General features: G+C 39.0%; 1 protein-coding gene across 13 annotated transcripts in view; it reads right to left on the bottom strand.

Annotated features, from left to right (window-relative positions):
* The window catches only part of ANKRD31 (ankyrin repeat domain 31), a 61,906-nt gene extending 41,911 nt beyond the window's left edge, over positions 1-19,995 (bottom strand). For 2 of the 13 annotated variants that reach the window (XM_017808267.1, XM_017808262.1), the window contains exons 1-9: positions 18,788-19,995; positions 18,014-18,069; positions 16,275-16,354; positions 12,618-12,664; positions 11,906-12,000; positions 10,859-10,899; positions 5,166-5,825; positions 1,946-2,070; positions 1,367-1,488 (exon numbers count right to left, since the gene is read on the bottom strand). In XM_017808267.1, the coding sequence (XP_017663756.1) occupies positions 1,367-1,488; positions 1,946-2,070; positions 5,166-5,825; positions 10,859-10,899; positions 11,906-12,000; positions 12,618-12,664; positions 16,275-16,354; positions 18,014-18,069; positions 18,788-19,044 (1,483 nt within the window). In that variant the 5' untranslated portion in view covers positions 19,045-19,995. The other 11 variants (XM_017808254.1, XM_017808259.1, XM_017808257.1 and 8 more) reach the window with 10 other exon arrangements.
* Positions 19,996-20,358: the final 363 nt, after the last annotated feature.

Raw genomic sequence — 20,358 nt, 5'->3', positions numbered from 1 at the left:
GTGAGAGTCCTGCACCCTAGTCAAAGCTGGTCTAAACTAGCCAAGCAGTTCAGGAGGGATTAAACTGCATAGATATACACAGAACAAGGTGCAGTTTTATGCTGCAATTTACCTGATTCAACTTCCTCCTTTAAGAGGACCTATTTCCCATCACTTCCACCTTGCCTTCCCTAGTGCCTTCCATGTGCCTGACCTTGTGCCAGCCCAAATGAAACTTATCATCGGGCTGTTTTCTCAGAGAATTACCAAACTAAGATGACTCATGGGCTCTTGATTGCTAGGTCTGACACAAAAAGGAGATAAACTTCTACACTGGTTTAACGCAAAGCTACCTCTACAGGCATTGCAACTCTTTCTGCAGAAATCATGCTAAAGAACCAACAGCCTATTTATTGAGTGGAAACTAGTAAGTCAGTATGAAATAGAGGAGCAGCTACTCATTCAACTTTAAGTCTCATCAACATAGTACTTCTATCAGGAATACTTAAAATCCTGCAAAAGAGAAGGTTTGTTAATTGGAGGCAGAATTCTTCATGTTTTGTAAGATCTATAATGTAGCTGTTACAGTTCAAATACTTCCAAACTTTGTAAGATGTTTAAAGGACTGTAGATTCATGGATAAATCCCAACTAAGTGGTCTTTAAAATAAAAACAAAAAAACCCACAAAAAACAACTTTTAAGATCCCAATCTTAAAGGTGCTGGAGTGAGGACATAAGTAAGGAGATTCTTTATCCTCCTACAAAATTCCTCAGTGAGGTAAAGAACTTGTCTGTATGTATCTTCAAAGGATGAAAAATAGTAATCTTTCTGTCTGACAAAGCACATCACAAAGAAAAATACTTTACAAGATGCTCCATAACTGTGGTAGTGAAGGCCCTATAATCCTGCAGACAGGATAACAACACCAGGCATTCAAAATAGAATAAACCCTTCTGTAGAGGCCAATTCTTGCGGATGGCAGAGCCCTGAGAATGAAGTTGCACACAGAACGCTAAATGACAAAAGGATATATAAATGCGTGTCGTTTATATACTTTTTCACTCTGCATGAAAACATTTCTCTTCTTGTCAGAATACACTGTAATTTTTTTTCATATAAAACACTGTGATAAAAATTGCAACCTGAAAAACTCATGATTCTTAAGGAGTTTATGCAAACAAGTTAACTGTTAGGTTGCTAATATGAAGGTTTTCAGAAGTGAGGGAAATTATCAATAATTTTAATTATTAAAATGAATGTTTCTACCACCTTTAAGATAGAAATTCATGCCACAATATATTGGAAAGGTTATTAATTGTATTTGATTCAGTATAGTTTTTCAAATAACAAAATAATCTGTATGATAACAGCATAGAATATCTTACTCCGTTTGTTGTCAATTCTCTTGCTCCTCCGATTAGCTTCTGTATACTCATTCAGAATTATTTCTTGCCATATTCTGGTTTCTAGATTCTCCTTGTCTTTAGAAGTAGATTTCTGAATTTTACTGACAAAGAGATTTGCTTAGAATCAACAAAATTATTCTCTATATAAAACAATGTTGACAGTAGAGGTAATAATATGAATGTATCTGATTTTAAGAGGAAGTAACAGCACGCAAGTACACAGGCTAACTTAGGTAGTACTTAATAAAGAGTAATCAGAGGAGAAACGAACTTCCAGATCTTTTAATAAAAGGTAAAACCTTTACTTTTTGATCATTTTAAACTCATTCACATGACAAATGAGTATTCTATATGCATTGTATTTATTACATTAATATTTTTTAAAAATTAAGAATATTATGCATTAATTTCTCATACTCAGAATCCTTGAGTTTGTTTCATGTTATACTGCCACTGTGAGACATTCTCTGCTGAGTCTCTTCAAGTATTTTATGAGAGGAAACACAATCACAATCTCTGTACCTTCCTGAGGAGGTCTCTCTCAACTTCTTCACTTACCTTGATATTGTTTGGGCTGTTTCTGCACATGCTGTAAGCTCCACTGAATGTGAATGTCCCTCACCAGTTTGCTTTTTATTAGAGGTGGCATCCCAGTAATCAGGAATTACTTCTTTCTCTCTCTGCTGATCACCCACAGGTTGTGATAAAAAGAAAGAAATATTACAAGCAACCAGTAAGCATGCAGTAAAACAAGAGCTGTATATAAAAGAGCTCCAAGAACACTTACAAATTGTACGTGTCTTCACAGACAACAGAGGTGTTGCTTAAGTGAATAACTGGATTTCTACAGATAAGAGAGACAAAGGCTGCCATAGGAGAGGCACCCCTGAAGTAGTGTGCCATACCATGTGCTCCTGACAGAAATAGCCAAGAGAATTAGGATACTCAGAATCACAACTTAAAACATAAATCTCGGCTGGCTGACAGCAAACAAAAGTTGTTCTATCTGAAAGTTATCTGGACATATGAATTGACTTAACAGACTCATTTCAGTTTCCTATAGACATGAGCTCCTGTCCTAAAAAGTCAGATAATATTTTAGATGTCTTAAGCTGGCCCATCTTATCTCACCCTTGCAGAAGCCTAGAAACAGACACAGGGTAAGAACCATGTTTCACTCGAAGTTCAGTGACTCCTAACTGAGAAGTTATTTCTAAAGACACACCATCCCTGAGCTACAGACACTATTGGTGAGATTCACTTTACTAACCTTCAGCCTTCTAAAAGCCAGGTAACTAGATGTCCCTAGGCATCCTCATTACCCCCACTACTAAGAGGAAGAGTTACTTTCAAAGATGATAGTGATTTACTCATCCTAGAGGGTGCAATTGATTCATGTATACCAGAGACTTATCCTAACAGTAATGGAGAGAAATCCCAGCCTAAAGACAGGTCATCCCATGCAAGTTAATTTGAGTTACTTGAGTTTATTCCCCGTTTTAGGCAAGTGAGTGTAACATGCTGTCGTGTACCGCTCAAGTTGCTGAAACCTGGGTACTCATTAGTTCATTACTCACTTGAGTAATGCTGAAAGCTTTTAGGACACACCCTCAACACACATGCATATAAATTCTTTCTCAATGACATGGGAGGACTTGTTAGTCCTTTCCTGGGATACTGACAGAAATGGAGAATTCATTGATTAATTTTTTTAATTGACATATTTAGCAGAGAAGCTACTCTGCTATGCAGGAAGTGAACTGCTTTCCCAGAAGTGGTCCTCCTGGATCAAGGGATGATGCATACCAACCTGGGATATGGGGTTGTTTAGCCTGGAGAAGGGAAGGCTGAGGGTGGCCCCTATCACTCTCTGCAACTACCTAAAAGGAGATTGTAGTAAGGTGGGGACTGGCCTCTTCTCCCAGGTAACAAGTGACAGGATGAGAAGAAATGGCCGGAAGTTGTGCCAGGGCAGGTTTAGATTGGATATTAGGAAAGATTTCTTCACTGAAAGAATGGTCAGGCATTTGAACAGGCTGACTAGGGAAGTGGTGGAACCATCATCCCTGGAAGTGTCCAAAAAACATGTGGATGTAGCACTTGGGGATATGGTTTAGTGGTGAACAGAGTGGTTCAGAGTTGGATGGTTTGACTTGATGTTCTTAAGTCTTTTCCAACCTTAATGATTCTATGGCACTTGGGGAAAATCAAATATGTTACTTTACAAAACTATCACAGCAGTACTTTTTGATGGTTAGAGAAGAAGAAGAAAACATTTCAATGAAAAGAAACCTCATGCTTGCTTTATAAGACATCATATACTAAAAGAAATGGGCTATCTAGCACGCTGACTGCATCTACAGGACAGGACAGGCTCTCCTCTTTAGGGTACTTGTTTCACCACAAGAATACTCGGAAGAAACAAGAATGAGAAAAGACCAAGGTGAAGAATATACTGTTAGAATTCAACAGTTACTAACATATTAACTGGGATTTTTTTCTCATTAAATTGCCTCCTTACTTCCTGCCTTCAAGAACACCAGGTGAAAACACAAAAAAAAAAAGCTAAAATTGAGTATTAATCGACAAGAGGTTATAGATACCCATTTCCACAAGACTCTGCTTCATAATCTTAACTGTGATTTTGAGTAAATCTATACATAAAGCTTCACACAGCTGTGCTACAAATTTCAGAAATCAATATGTCACTTAAAAAGCTTTGTAAAGTGCTATAGTTCTGAGACAATTATATGACAGACCTTTCAGCACCTTGAAATTGCCACGTCTGTGGCACATTTTATTACACGCTATGATATTCAGTTAATACCGCTATGAAAAGACAGAATTAACTCATAGTTTTTGGATGCTTTATACCATTGTGGAGAAGTAAAGTGGTTGCAAACCGACTTTAAATAGCTGGCTATACATAACTGATCATTGAATTGCAGCTCCAGATTATTCAAAGACAACACAGAGCAGACAACCAGATTACAGGTTTACAAGAGATGCCTATTACACTCTGTAGCATAAAGATACATCTCCTATATGTCGTCCTCTTTCCCTTATTATAATCTAAACAGGAAGAGATTATGGCATTGCTTTCCTTTCATGCTCCTCTCCAGACTTTTGCATTTGAATACAAATGACCTATTCCAGAACACCTTTGCAGCACAAGGCATAACAAGAAGGATCACACGCTGTATCCATACATTCACTGACTTCTTCAGGGGAGGACATGGACATAAAACCATGCCTTAATTTTTTCATCAAGTCTCACATAAGCACAACTAAATCAAATAAATACACTTCTAAACATATGTGTAAAAAATCCCCATTGAGTAACCTTTCCAGTCTACAGAAAAGACACAGCTGAATTTATTTTATAGTACTTGCAAAGCGTTTGTAAGTTACAGCAGTGAGAACTGTGACAGAAGAAAACAGCACACTATAGCCAGGAGAAAAAATAGAACTGTATGGGGTAGGAATCTAGAGTTTTTGAAATTCCCATGCTGATTCTAGACTTCCGCATCAGTCACTGAATTAACTTTAACAGTATTTCCTGTCCCAGCAGGCTGAACTTTTTCATCACATGGATATATCAAAGCAGAAAATACACTACTGGACTTTTAAAACAAAAACAACTTAAGTGATTTAAACACGCAAATTACTGATGCCAGTTTATTCTTTACTAAGATTCACATCTGTAAGCAATTTGGCTACTATAAAACATTTTATGATAAACAGGGATTTCCAAATATGAATTAAATAGTGTATATACTTGCTCATTTGTTGTCCTCTGAGAGTTGGATCCTCTGAAGGCATTTATTTCTTTCACCTGACTTGTAGCAAGTTGAGGGTCCATCATGTTTGTTATTTGTGTACAGTCATCATCCAATTGGGGAATGCTGGGTTCTGAATTTAGCTGCTCTCCCTCGGTGTTAAGCTGTCTCTCAATTGGCACCATAGGAGTGATAGGTTGTACCACAGATCCTGAAAAAGCATCCAGAGGCCTCACAAGCTCTACCGGCAGGGCATCACTGCTCTCAGCTGCTGATGGATCAGTGGAAAAGGCATGACCCTGACACTCTAACTTGTCAGGCAATGGGTTTATCACTTTAAGACTCTCAGAATCACCAGGGGATGTTAACACAGCGCTGCCATCAAATCCACCAGTCTCTATACTCTGTTCAGTGAATACATCCATGAAAATCTTCCTTGGGGATGTCAGAGAAAGATTTGTATCATTATTAAGGGAATGCTCCTCTACTATGTTATCAATGTCAATAGCGGTCACACAGGTTCTGTGGCAATCATCCAAAACATGCTGAAATGTATCTTCTGGTGTCTGTTCATTTAGAACTGTTACGTCTTCCACAGGGCCATCTAGACAGAGGCTTATTTCTGGAGAGAGATCTTCACTACTTAATTTTTGTGAAATCTAAAAATTGAAACAAAAAAAAGTTCACAAAAAGTAATGGAACAACTTCTTCTAGAAAGCATTTAATTAATATTCACTTTAGAAGTCATCTACATATATACATATATATTTTATTATCAATTTTTACGTAAACTACAAGACTCAAAGCCCTCCTTCACACAATTGCAAGAAGGCTTAGACTGCGGTCTCAGTTTCAAAAGTAGACCACTTCAGCTCTTGGCTTTCATAGCAGTGAAAATCCAGAGCAAGAGAGACTAGATCTGTTAAAGATACTATGTCACTGCCAGTGACCTGAGGGTATTAAAAGGTTTTAAAAGAAAGTAATTAAAAATTTCTGTCAAGTAAAAATAATGAAAATGAGTATATTCATAATAATAAAAACCACGTAGTTAGTAAAACATAACAGATGAGTTTTGATTATGTGTATCCCACACAAATGTGGAACATCTGTGCCTCACGAACTTCAGTTCAAAAGCTTAGGAGTTCAAGAAGTTTGCATATTTGAGTTTCCACACTGAGTACAGAACACAAAGGCACAACTGTTCTTGGAAAAGTAATACTGCTTCTGTTTTTCTAACCACTTTGAGTTGCTTTCAACAGATGCACCTGTTTTTATACCAAGACATAGGTTTTTTATTTTTTTCCCTATCCTTGTTTCAAATGTTCTGCAGAAGAAAGTATGGTGCCTCCACCAACCTAAACCATATTTTTTTCCATATAACATTTGTATATAATAGTGCTCTTACTTAGTAATACTAGTCTTAAGAAAATATCTTTCAATGCATTTTTAGAGTCTTGCTGCCAGCAAGTGGTAATACGGGGCAGTGCAAGAAACCTTTAACCACTGGTAACATGATTTCAATAAAGCTCACACACAGTAAAACAGGGCAGAAATCTGACAGCATTGAGTCACATTCAGTTTGTAAGTAAACATAAATCCCTGCTTCTTTGTTGAAAACTTATTCCTCAGGCAGCTGTTCCCTATCTTATATCTTTGTATGTAATTCTTCCTTTTTAAGTACTGACTATTTCTTACTTTGCTGTACTGAACTACACTTTCTTTTTAGACCACTTCTCTAATGTATGCAGACTATAAACCAACTGCATAAAACCCCTCTACTGGCACAACTTTCTGTACTTGAAGAACTGTGGTATAAACAGCATGTATGTACATTACAAACTTCCTAAGAAAAATGCTCAGTGTAAAGGGCAGGTGAAACTTACATTTATATTAATGGAGAAGGCAGGCAACGAAGGATTAATTTTGCAAGATCCTAAAAACCCAAATGCCAACTGAAATCCAAACCCTACATGTGATATGTTCAAAAAACTTCTGTCCAATACAGATGCTTTAACTTCCTTAGCACTCATTTCTGTTGGTAAAATCCTGTGGGACTTTCTCTACAAATAATTCAAATCTGCAGAACATAAAAGAAGTTTAAACTTTCCCTCCCTAAAACCCATCCTCAGCTGCCACTTATGCGCAAAGACACTTAAAAGCCCCAGTGCCTAAGATCCCTGTACCTTCAATCGTCTGTTGAAAAGCAACAGAGGAGCTGCCGAAGCAGCAAAGCTGAGCCAGCTGTGACTGGAATCAAAAGTGGGAGCTCTCTCTTCTGTCGATCCCAGCCTGGTAAATATGGTTTGAAAATACCTAAGTTTCATTCAAATGAGGAACAGGATTCCCCCTCAGTCAGCAGTTCAGCAGTAAAGTATCAACACTGTGGTAAATACAGGTTCAGGACCATCTTCCACCAGAAGAGGTATGCTTCAAGCAAATTATTTTAAAAAGGGGTTTCTACATAAAAAATGTACCACTTCAGCATAATGCTGTTGATTATTTTATGCCAACCATGTCCTGGCATCTGTGAATCTCTTCCACTGGTCACACTGCTTCAAAAAACTTGATTTAAATCCCACTATTCCCATGTCTCAATTATTTGCAGTACAAACCCAAATCACAGCACTCCTTAACCCAGGCACAAATTCTGGTGACCTAGCATCAGCCCAGAATGTCTTGTCTCCCTCTCCACCTTACCCAGAAAGCATGCACTGAGTAACAGCTGAGCATAGACACAGTCAATTCCAGCCTCAGCTGATTCACAACCTAGCACCAAAGGAAACAGGTAGACAAGGAAGTCAAGAAGAGGTTTCATAAAAAAACCAACTTGACCATGGATAAAGAAACTGTATGTTAATACATGTACTGCATCAAAGGCCAGTGAGCGAGCCAGGCTTTGCCAAGCCTTAGATGTTTACTTCTCCTTGCGCACTACATGAGCAAGGTTAAATCTGGCCTGGCAGCTCCAGCAGCCAGCAGGACATTCACATCACCTTGGTGTTGGTGAATCGTGACACACAAGGACTTTTTTCCTATATGTTTGAGAACAATGTGAAAATTATCAAGAAATTGTAGGCTTTTGGGTGTCACAGCCTGTGTCTTACAAATGTTACAACACAAAAAGGGAATTACCAATATTGCAGTATAAATAATAAGGGTGGAGTAGAAATATTAAATGGACTACTGTGTCTGATAGCTCTGAGTAAAAGAAGTTCAGCTGTTCAATACACACATGCAAGAGAATCACTATAGAAGAATTAAGCCTTCAGAGAGATCAACATTATCAGCTTCTATAAGAGTGCTTTGCTGAAGACTACTGCAATATACTGGGACAGGAAAAAGGCCCAGGGAATCACACAACATTTGAGGGCAGAAGGGGCCTCTTGACACCAACTAGTCTGACCTTGCTGCTCAAGCAATGTCAGCTGCAGCAGGTTGCCCAGGACCATGTCCAGTCAGGACACAGGTGGAGAATGCACAACTGCTCTAGGAAACATGTTTCAGTGTCTGACACCCCTTCTCAGTTAAAAAGTATGTTTTTGTGTTCAGATGGGATTTCAGATTTCACAATTTCTTTTGAATTTGTGTCCATTTCCTCTTGTCTTATCAATAGGAACGACTGAGAAGTTGGTGTCCCTTATCTTCATTCCTAGCTGTCAGATGTTCATACACAGTGGTAAGATCCCCCTCAGCATTCTCTTCAGGTTGAACAGTTCTGGCTCTATCAGCCTGTTCTCATATGGAAGATCACAGAATCACAGAACGGGCTGTAGTCCAACACTCCTGCCATGGGCCAGAACACTTTCAAGTACATCAGGTTCCTTAGAACACTACTCAATCAGATCTTGAATGTTTCCAGGGATGGGGCACCTACCAGCTCTCTCTGGGCAACATATTCCAGTATTTCAACACCCTCATCATAAAAAATTCCTTCCCTATATCTAATCTCAATGGACTCTCTTTTACTTTAAAACTATTAGCCCTTGTCCTGTCACTACAGGTTCCAAGGAAAGGGTCTGTCCCCATCTTTCTTATTAGCCCCTTTTAAGCAGTGAAAGGCTGCAATGAAGTCTCCCTAGAGCCTCCTCTTTTCCAGGCTGAACAATCCCAACTGTCTCAGCCTGTCCTCATCATAGGAGAGGTGCTCCACCCCTCTGATCATCTTTGTGGCCCTCCTCCGGACCCACTCCAACAGGTCCATCTTTCCTGCATCCAGAGCTGGACTCCAGTACTCCAGGTGAGGTCTCACAAGAGCAAAGTAAAGGGTCCACCAGGATACCCAGGTCCTTCTCTGCAGAGCTATTTTCCAATCAGCTCGTCCCCAGTTGTACTGGTGCCTGAAGTTATTTCTCCCCAGATGTAGTACTTCACACCTCCCTTTGTTGAATGAGATTTCTCTCTGCCCCATTCTCAAATCTGTCTAGGTCCCTCTGAATGCCAACACAACTATCTGGTATATCACTCACTCCTCCCAGTACCATCTCTGAACTTGCTGAGGGTGCATTCTGTTCCATTTTCCGGGCCACTAAATGAAGATGTTGAACAGTATTGACCCCACTATTGACAGACTGACCACAATAGAAATCAGCGTTGCTACGTCATCAAGGTTAAGAAAACCCAGCAAGACTAATTTTGTGGTGTCAGAATTCTATGCAGATTATCTTAATTTATAGATTTATCTTGTGTTTCCAGGGACACATAGAATTAAGATGCTCACTGACTCTCTGCTGGTTGTCAAGGTGTCCATTCTGCCCTTGCTGCAAATCAGTCTGGGGTGGCCCTTGGTTCCTCTCACTAAAGATCTTTCTGCAGGACTCAGATTGTGCCAGTGCCAACATCAGCCAATATGCAAAAAGTATAATTCACTGCAGTGACTATTTCCAATCTTCTTTCTCCAGGCTCCTAAAATATCCTCTCTGGAGATATTCTCAACGCACTCAATCTGCCTATTCTCCAGAGGCTATTAATCAAAGACAACCTCTTTTTCAAGGCATTTAGATTTTGTTCTGTTGGACTAATTCTGTGCAATGAGAATGTTTCATTTAATAAACTTGGTATTATAGGCTTATATTTATAGCTGCCTATTTTTCAGAAAAGAAAATCCTAGGAGATTTCAAATTTTTTCCCCTTGTTTCCAAGACAAAGAATACTTGGCCCTGGTCATCAATGGTATTTACTGCAAGACATGAACAATTTGCCATACTGATCTCAAATCTACCTTTGGTGAATTTTATCAAAAATAGTTGTTTTTTCCCCAACTATTACCTCAGTCAGAAGGACAATTACAGATAATCTATTCCTCCTCAGAAACCTTCCAAATGTAATGCCTTTCCCATAACTTTCATTGGTGGGAAACATTTTAAGCTACTCAAATGTCTTCATTACTTTATCTTATCTTAAGTAACAGCCCTTACAAATTCTGTGTCATGATGACGTCTTCCCCACTTCCCTTTTACTGCTGTGCTCCTACCCTTGTGTTCTGCAAGCTTAGGAACTACAGTTCTTACCTAAAAAGCAGAAAATAAAGTTTAGCTTTAAAGGTGTTTTCACCTAATGAGCTTAGTGACAGTTTCAACAGCTATGTGCTTGTTTTTTAAAATGAAAGAAACAGGCATTTTTCAGTAAAATACTCTATAATGCTAAATAAATTATATGATATTTTATATACATTCTCTTGTAAAAATACACTTACCTTTTCTTCTGAATCCTTTTGAAATTCACTCAATTTCATATCTAAATTAAGGAGAGTAGACAAATATTTCAGTTTTACTTTTCACTTCTGAAAGTTCTCATTGCCTCTAAAAAATTGCACTATTTCCTAAGTATAAAGTTTCAAACCTTAAAAATTACTATAGTCATGTTCCCTAAATGGAACTGAAAATAAAATTTCTAGTCAGGCTCTGTTAGCCACTAAATTATATCCCAGAGCTATTTTGTCACATATCTTCACTGTGGTTTAGAGGCCTGTCTTTCCAAAGACTGTCAGCAGATGGTATTAACACCCATTCCACAGGATAAGACTTATCCCCTGCCCTCTACAATTACAATGCAATTAGACAATAGTGCTGAAATAACCTAATAACTTACTGCCTCTGGAAAGGGATGATCCCAACCCCCCTGCTCCTATTACTCTCTTCTGACATTCATGTGACTCCCTGGCAATTTCCTCATCAGAAATAAAGTGAGTGTTTTTCTGTAGGGTTAGCAAAAATAAGGTAAAGGCAGAAGACAACTAAATAGATGGGGCAGTCCTGCACTGCTGGGAGCACAGAGGAACGGAGGCACAACTAAAGTAGCATGAAGTGACATACAGACACGGGGAATAGTAGCATTTCTGTTTCTCCTTTCTTAGAAATGTCTCTGATTCTTTGATATGTTAGTAAGAAACATTTGGGAACTCTCAGTGACCTATTTAGCTTACACAACCATATGGCACTTGAGTACTAAGTATATTTGTGTGGCCTGTAACTTTTGTCAGAAAATTCCACGGTAATGAAATAATTTTATACTGGATATATAGCACTGGATTGAGAAAACAGCTACCTCTTCAAACAATCCTAGCAGAACACTTACAAAACCAGAACTTCTAGTCTATGACTATAAAAACCAAACAATTGTTGGAAAGCACACATATCATATTTCAAATAAATCTACATGGATACTCATCTTCAGCTTCTCAAATGATTTTCTCAAATTATTCTGGCACAGCTAGAACAACTTCCAGTTTTGTACGACATACCTACAGAATTAAGTTGCTGTTCTTCTACTGCAGCATTTAGTGAAAAATCAGACTTAGAAATATTTTCAGTAGGTGATGAATGCTTTATCCAACCCCTAGAATTAAGTAATACAATAAAAAGTTCTTAAAGAATTGTAATCTGCTCACCTTACAAAAATTTTTACAGTACTTTGAGTTTATTTATGTAATTCTGTGCTAACCATTATCCATGAAAACAGCTGCAGTTATTTCAGAGGCATACTTTTATTTTACAAGGACATGCAACAAATAAGACTTCTGGATTTCCTACATGGAACTAGCTATGTTTGCACATTCATTCTCTAAGTGAAAAAATGGCCCTTCTTGTTTTTCATTAGTTCTTTCTGTGTTTCTGTTATAAATCCATCTTCTCCTGAAATCCTTCCATAGGTTCCAGGAACAAAAGGTCCAATATTATTTATTATAAATTTTTGTTTGTCTAATGGTTTTCTCCAAGTTCTGTTACTCTTGTTGGTTTAAACCAATAAAGGTAATATCATCAATATAAATAAATCCAGGTACATACTGAACATAGAACTACCTGTGACATAAATATAGATCCTTCACTAAGCAAACAAGAAAACTGTTTCTAAATAGTACACTGGGAATAAAATAACATACAAATAGATGTATAATGGAATTGTTTAATTACAGTATGCCTGACTGAAATTCCTGTGTGATGTATTATACTCACTGCAGTAGAGACTGAGACTGCTCAGCTGTGTATGCCTCTTGAAGTATCTAAAGAAAAAAAAATTAACAAGTTCGCAAACAAAGTATTTAATTTTGTTTATTTGTTTGTTTTATTACCAATTGCCTACCTTCTTCCTTCTGTAATTGAGTTGGGAGATGGAATTTTTAGATTCTATCATTACATACGTTACTAATAAATCACAAAAGTATTCTTTTTTTATTTATACTATTTGAGAAAAATGTTGAAAAATAAGACTGTGGAAGACAACACTCACCCAGAAGGAAAACATACCCATGCAATTAAGACATGAATGCTTCAAACTTAAGATGTTTTATACATCAAAGGACCAAAACACAAGGTATTTTAGCTTCAACTCACAGTTTTAATCTTTCTTTGATAACAACTCCCTTTTTTCATTAAATAAAACAGGGTGCTGCTCCGGAGACTGTGAAGCTCAGTATACCACTCTCAATACCCCTGTAAACAGTATAGTTTAATTACTTCAAGACCTGCACATCAGCAAGCTCTAAGCGGTAGGGCTGCCACGTGCCAACACATGAAAGAGCATGAGGGTAATGCAACAGCAGGTGCCAAATTCCAACACTTCAGTACAAAGAGCTTGGATCTGCTTTTCGTGCCTTTGTACATAAAGGAGAGATCTCCTCTAGTATGGAAAATGGAGCCTTTATCTGCTTTATAAAGTATATAAGCCTTTATACACTTTTTACAGAAAATATATACACCTTTTACAGAAAAAGGAGCCTTTATATAAAGCCTAAGGCAAACTAGGAATGATTAAGAAAGACACTGCAGAAAGTGAACTGCAGAACAGTTCTCTCACTGGTGAGCTGAAGACTGGGTATTATTAGTGAACTATCTGCACACTGGCTATAACTTTTAACAAACCATTGACATACAGTGGACATTAACAGCACTAGGAAGATTCTGGGAAAGAACACCTTGGTGCAGGTGCCAAGTGAGGACTTTTTTGTCTTACACAAGACATTAGGAAGGCAGGAAGATCAACCATCTTAACAACGACCTGAAGAGTAACAAGTGTAGACTGGCCAGCAGGAGGACTGCTAAAAGGCTTCCTGGAACAGAACAGATTCTTTAATTTGTCCAACAATTATCGACTCATGTAATTCCAAAATATGGCAATGAGATAGTTCACAGAAAGTTATTGACTTTGCTTAAATACACCCTCAGGTGAGTCAGCCTGAATATTTACAGAGAACATCATTCAGAGACCACGCAAGGTCAAGAGAATAACAGAATAGCTATCAAACCCCTCTGACTGCTTTACATTGCTCTTAAAAGCTCAGTGAACTACACTTATAACTCAGAAGACAAAGGAGCTATTTTTTCTGCTAAAAAATTAAGTTCTAAGCAAAATCCATATATTGCTTAATGGTTGAAGGGTCTTCTCAAATCATATAAGTTACACAAATAGTATTTGTGGCCACTGACTGGAAGTACCAGAACGGCTTTTTGTCCTGCCTCTTGTTTTTGGTAAGGAAATTCCTGCAAAATCCTAACAATTTTTCTAATTTCAACACTCACTTATACAGCCAACTGTATGAGGGGACTCTGGATGTGGTCCAAAGAAAGACTAATGCTAAAATGCTGTTAGGCGCACTTCACCAAACCGGGCAAAAAAAATGAAGTATGGAAAAGCTGAAAGCACAAACTTACAATCATGACACCTGTCTGAACAAGCCATGGAATAGGGTGTTAATAGATAAGGAAAATGACTTGTCAGTTGAAAATGTATGTCTACTGCATTTCTGGTGGAAGAAAATTCTTAATTACAATTTCTTACATGATGGAATCAAAGACAGGACTGCATATCCCAAGCCTTCCCCCAACCCATCCAAAGTACAAAGATAGCTACGACTCTCTGGAACAACTGGAATGGATGTTACATTTCCTGAAAAAAATCACAGCCAGTCCAGGCTGCATGACCCTCATATCACATCACATCTAAATGCTGTACTCACCTAAGATCATTTCTTAAGACATAGTAGAATGAAAGCTTCTATGTAACCATATTCCATGCTGGCTCTTGGAGTGGCTGGAAAAGCCACACTGGTGCAATCTACATATGTGGGTATCAAAGATGACAGGCCAATACCACTCCTTATAGCATTCAATAAAGATTTAAGTTTTACGCTGTCCCCAAGCTTTGCATGACCAAACTGCCAGTGGCATGCTATAGAGGTCTCCTCTCAAAAAAACTAGTAAGGATTACCCAAACTATTTGGTGAGAAGTACTAGGTTTCTCTGCTTTTCTGACCTTTTCCTTAGTGTACAGGGTATTTGTCCTTAGACTTGGAAGAATCCCTTAATGGCATTGCAGACTGGCTAATCTGCTGGTACCTATGAAGCCAAAGACTTAGGTTAGGAAGAGGCTAGTCAGATCAGCTCCCAGAGTGGAAAGGAAGAGAGCAAATGTGCACTTCCCTCATTCCTTCCATCCTTAGAAAACCATGACAAACTTCAGTCAAGACAACCCCGGGACATGCAAGGAGCAAAATAAAGTTATAGAGAAAAGTTTTTGAAATAACAGCATCTTCTGGATTTTTGTTCACTGTTTCCCACGCTGTCAGCTAAGACAAATTTATTTGCAATTTTATAATGAGCTGTAAAAATATTCACTCCAGTAGAAATGTCTTTTTTCAATGTAGCTTTTGTCATCTAGGAAACAGTTTAGCTCTTACACCTCTCCTTCACTGGAATAAGGTTATACAGACTATGGGCTTTGGAATGGTGAATACACAGTGCTAAAGATGGTGTAACACTCACAGTTAAAAGCAGAGAACTTGTTTGTCTCTAATTATTTCATGACCGTATCATATGCAGGTGCAACCTGATTGCTCAACTGCACAGAGGTTTATGGCCCAGTTAGCAACCATGGTAAATATATTAAAAGGTAGGCTAATTATTAGATTAGGGAATGCAGAATTATCCATAGAGTAAAACTATTACCCCATCATTATGCAAGTAGATATTGTACTCTGCATTTCAGATTATTATCTCTTTGTTTTTGAAAGAAACAATTGTTCAATCATTGGATCACAGCTAATCTCACAGTGAGTAACTAAGGGTGTATTCTGGCACAGTCAATCCACATGGTTATCTTTCAGCTCCTAAAGGGAACCTACTAAAAAGACTCTGCTCCACGACTTCTTTATTTTTGTCCTAGGCTTGTTCCTCAAATTAGAAAGGAAATTTCACATATTAAATACTTCATGAAATACCAGGGAAGAGACTTGGATACAGTCCTGGAGACAACATGCTGAAATTCACTTCAGCTTAAGCTACTAGACTCTTTCGCATGTAATCAAAGGGAGGCCCAGTGGGTTTATTAATAATTAATCCTTAGATATGTTTGCAGGAGACACTATCATTGGTGTACTTGGACAGTGGCAGTGAGGGTCTCAGGATGTAGGTTTGTTTAGAGTGACCTTCTCTTAGATGGATTGCCTTACAGGGCTGACGAGCTTAGAGTGACCTTCTCTTAGATGGATTGCCTTACAGGGCTGACGAGCTCCATCTGCCCGGGGGCTGGGAATCGAACCCGGGTCACAGCGGTGAGAGTCCTGCACCCTAACCACTAGACCACCAGGGGTGGGCCCCTATCATTGGTGTACTTACTGGATTTATCTCGTCTTCCTTTCGACAGTATGTCCGGCCACCAAATTTCTGTATAAAACATATTTCTGGAGAAGGAGTTCCTACGAAAAAAACAAATAAAAAATCTCCAGTAATTAAAATTTTTATTGCCTTAATTTCTACATAACTTTCTGTAATTGCACATATTATCACATAACTCAGTAACTGAACTACATGCATCAAAGCTTCTGATATGCAAGGGATTTAAGTGACCAAATAATCTATCTCACTAGATTTTGAAATTACAATGAATGGAACAGAAATTAATAAAAGCAGCCAGGGGGAAAGATTTATTTCACTTAGTGTTCTGGGACCCTCCTTGAGTTTGTATTGGAGATTAACTCTTTCCTCTTATTTTTTAAACTAACAACTGCAATTTTGATAAGCTGCCTGATCCATTTGACTAAAAATATACTTGTACTCTTATATGGAGTAATTTCTTTAATGAATATACAAAGGAAGACCTTCTCTCTCTGGAAAAAAAAGGATAGAAGCCCTTAAGGTTGAACCCTTAAGTTTGAAAACTAAGATGTTGATACCGACATTAGTAAAATACTAATCAAATTAATATTTGCATTATGTATCTCATCTCCAAATTGCCAATACACAAGTATGTACAAACCCATGAATGATTAAATTCTAATTCCAATTTACTGAATACAACATGTGGCAGGCAGAAATCTATTACAGTTGCAAGGACAAAACCCCCTCGCTCAACCCTCAGACAAATGCCTACTCCACAAACTGAAGAATGAGTCAAACAAACATTGCCAGGTCTTAATTCCAGTGGATAATCACAGGTAAGTTCAAAATGGGATGATGTTTCTTTCCTCAGTCAAAACTATTAAAAAACTATAAAAGGTTCAGCATCAGGAAAACATAGCCATTGGAAAAGTTTCTTCAGATTCCAATGAGCTTTAGGTAAGATTTATATTAACTCAGAGTACGCTGATAAAAAACGACAGTCCACTCAGATCTTCAAACTGGCAAAAAGACAAACAATAAAAAAATCTAGAAGAACACCATGTGTCACTTAAAGAATAGTCAGTCCAAAATATTGCTGAAATGAAACCTACAGTATGCAAGTCAAGTATATTATATAAAAATGCAAAGGAGGTACCAGTGAAACTATTATGTAACTAAGACATGCTTGCTCATGCAGCATGCGTTATGGGTATTATTATGGAAGATTTTAAGACTTTAAATGAGCGTGCAATCATTTATGCTGAAAGTAATTTAATGATACACTTAAAATAATGCACTTAAATATACCTACCCAAACTTCATATGCTACAGAGAATGGATATATTAACAATATTAAAGGGTTTTTAAAAATACTATAAGCAACTATAGTTACATATAACTACTACGTGTATAGATTCCATTTATTTTATTCTGTTCAAACACATACACACAAACACATACATGTAAATAAAAAGGATATCCCTATATATAGTTCATACACTTCCCAAGACAGGGATCCTCAGTTATAGTACACAGAAAGGACAGAGAAGTCAAGAGCAAACCTAATTTTCAAATATTAAAAAAGTGCTGAAGAATCTTCTAAAATATGAGCTAAAATTATAGATGTAATAAAAGAGCACATACATTCCTAAGAATGAACTTCATGCAGCACTGAAGCATAAATAACATAGACTCAGGCAATATCTAAAGTAACAGTTTAAAGAAATAAAAAAACTGAAAAAAAGAATCTGTCCTACCTTTAGTAATACTCATCTCAGTGGTTAAAGTTATGTCCACATTAAGAAAAGCCAACCTTTGAAAAATAAATAAAATAAAAGGTCATTAAGCATTACAGTCCTATGAACTCAAAGGGCAGGTCAGAGTTTAAGTTCTCTTAAACCCTCAGTTTAAGAGAGGTGCCCATCCCAGCCTCTGACACTGGGACACAACTGGGCAAGTGCTAACACCAACAGCAAAGGAGCCCCAAACTGTAGGGATATACCTGATTTTCTGCATAGAAAATCATAGGTATTGAAGCACATCACTGCTTTATGTATTTCCAAGAAATGCCAGGCCACAAAGCCAGCACAGAGAGGTGCAGCCGCAGGTGTTTTCAATCCTTTGCCATGTCTTAAACGAGAGAAAATGGAATGAAAATGGTATCAAGTCAAGGTTGCAGGGAAACAGTATCAGCACCAACTGCATTTAATAGTGTTTATTTCCTCCGAGTTGGTTTCCGGGGCATTTCACTTCTGCGGACTGAAATGTTACTCAGGAGGGTCCAGAGGTACAAGCTCTGAGGCCATCAGCGGAGCTAAGAACCACTGACTCTAAGGGCATACAAAACGGCTCTGAATACAGAAAGGAGGGGGGGAGGGGAGAAAAAAGAAAAAAAAAGAAACAAAGAGGGCAAACCCCTCATCCCCGGAGCGGCCCGTCAGCCGCGGGCCCCTTGCTGTTCCCGCGGGCGCGCCACACCTGCCGCCGCCCTCGCACAGGCAGGTGCCGCTCAGAGCCATCTGCGTTACTACCTCCTCCTACAGAACTCCTCTTCCTCCACATCACTCTCCGTCACAGAGCCCTCCACGACGGTCTCGTCGCTGTCCGTGTCGGTGTCCCCGCCGCACACCCGCCGCTCCACCGTGGGCTGGCCCCGGCGCTGCCCCGGCACCTCCTCAGGCGGCCACCGGTTGCACTCCGAGACGGCCGCCATCTTGTGGAGGCGCCTCGCTGCCCCTCGGGTGGCCCCGGGCGCACGTCGTTCCCTAGAGCCGCAGAGTACTAACATTCACCGTGCTCTGTGCGGTTAAAAAGGCTCACTTCTAGGCGTTTGTGCACTCCTGATGCTGATATCTCAAGAGTCAGAAACGCTTATTTGCCCAGAGAGTTATAGAGAACGAGGAGGGGGTTGTGAAACAGGGTCTGGCCTTATCAGTGAGAGGCCCCATAGCCTCAAAGGAGGGACCCAGAATGAAGGACCACCTGGGCTTTTATTCTATAGTCTGGGGTCTTAGAATCATAGAATGATAAGGGGTTGGAATAGACCTTAAAGATCATCCAGTCCCAATCCCCAGTGGCAAGGACGATTAGCCCAGGTTGCTCAAGGCCTTATCTAGCCTTGCCTTGAACATTGCCAGTGCTGGGGCATCCACAACCTTCCTGGGCAACCTGTTCCACTGTCTAATTCTTCCTAATATCTAACCTAAATTTCTCCTCTTTCAATTTATGCCCATTACTCCTTGTCCTATTGCTACAGTTCCTGACTAAACGTTCCTCTTGACTTGTCGACTCCTGCTGTGTCTCTTGTCACCTCTTGTGTTTCTGGTCACCTTGTTGGCACCACAGGTCTCTGTGCCCTTTGTAAGGGAAGGGATCTGCGCCAGTTCATGGCCTCTTGAGTCTGAGTCCACTGTCACAGATTGCAACCACTCACTCATGGACCAATAACTCAAGAAACCCACCAACTTGAAAGAAGAGAAAGTCTGAGCATGAGAAGCAAGAGAATCATTTAACTAAAATATGATAGACTACTAATTAATAAGCAAACGAGGTAACTTGTAGCCAATGAACTGTGACTTCTATGGTTTCTAAAATGTATATATAGTGTAAAATTTTGAGAAAACTCCACCTTGCACCCTGCACAGAATAAACAATGTCTCCTTTCTAAACTAGGCCCTGTATCTGTGTTTGGAGTCCCTACACTGGCAACACTTCCCTGGCCATGGTTAAGTAGCTAACTTCACCTGCTGTCCTGAGCACAATGTTCATGTGCTCGTGAGTGGGAACATGTTTGAGATAACCAAATTATTAGTTGACAATACTTTGACAGTATTTGCAGTAGCACTCTTCAGTGATCGTCTGTGAATCACGACATTTTCCTGAGGCAGAGCTGTTCTGGCTCTGCTTTACCTGCCCTCTGCTTGGCAGTGGGGCAGTCTGCTCCCATAGCCTCTGTCAGCACAAGGCTGGGCTCCAGGCAGGCCACCACAAAGAGCTACAGATGTGAGAACTTAATGTCAGCACGTGCGGTGTCACACAGACTGCAAACCCCAAATCACTGCAGTGACTCCTGCTGCCAGTGAACTTGATGATAAAATTAGCA

This window comes from Lepidothrix coronata, unplaced genomic scaffold (genome assembly GCF_001604755.1).
Source record: "Lepidothrix coronata isolate B3197 unplaced genomic scaffold, Lepidothrix_coronata-1.0 Scaffold22, whole genome shotgun sequence".
NCBI lineage: Eukaryota > Metazoa > Chordata > Aves > Passeriformes > Pipridae > Lepidothrix > Lepidothrix coronata.
Note: the sequence above shows the minus strand (reverse complement) of the source record. Positions and strands in the feature narration are given on the sequence as shown.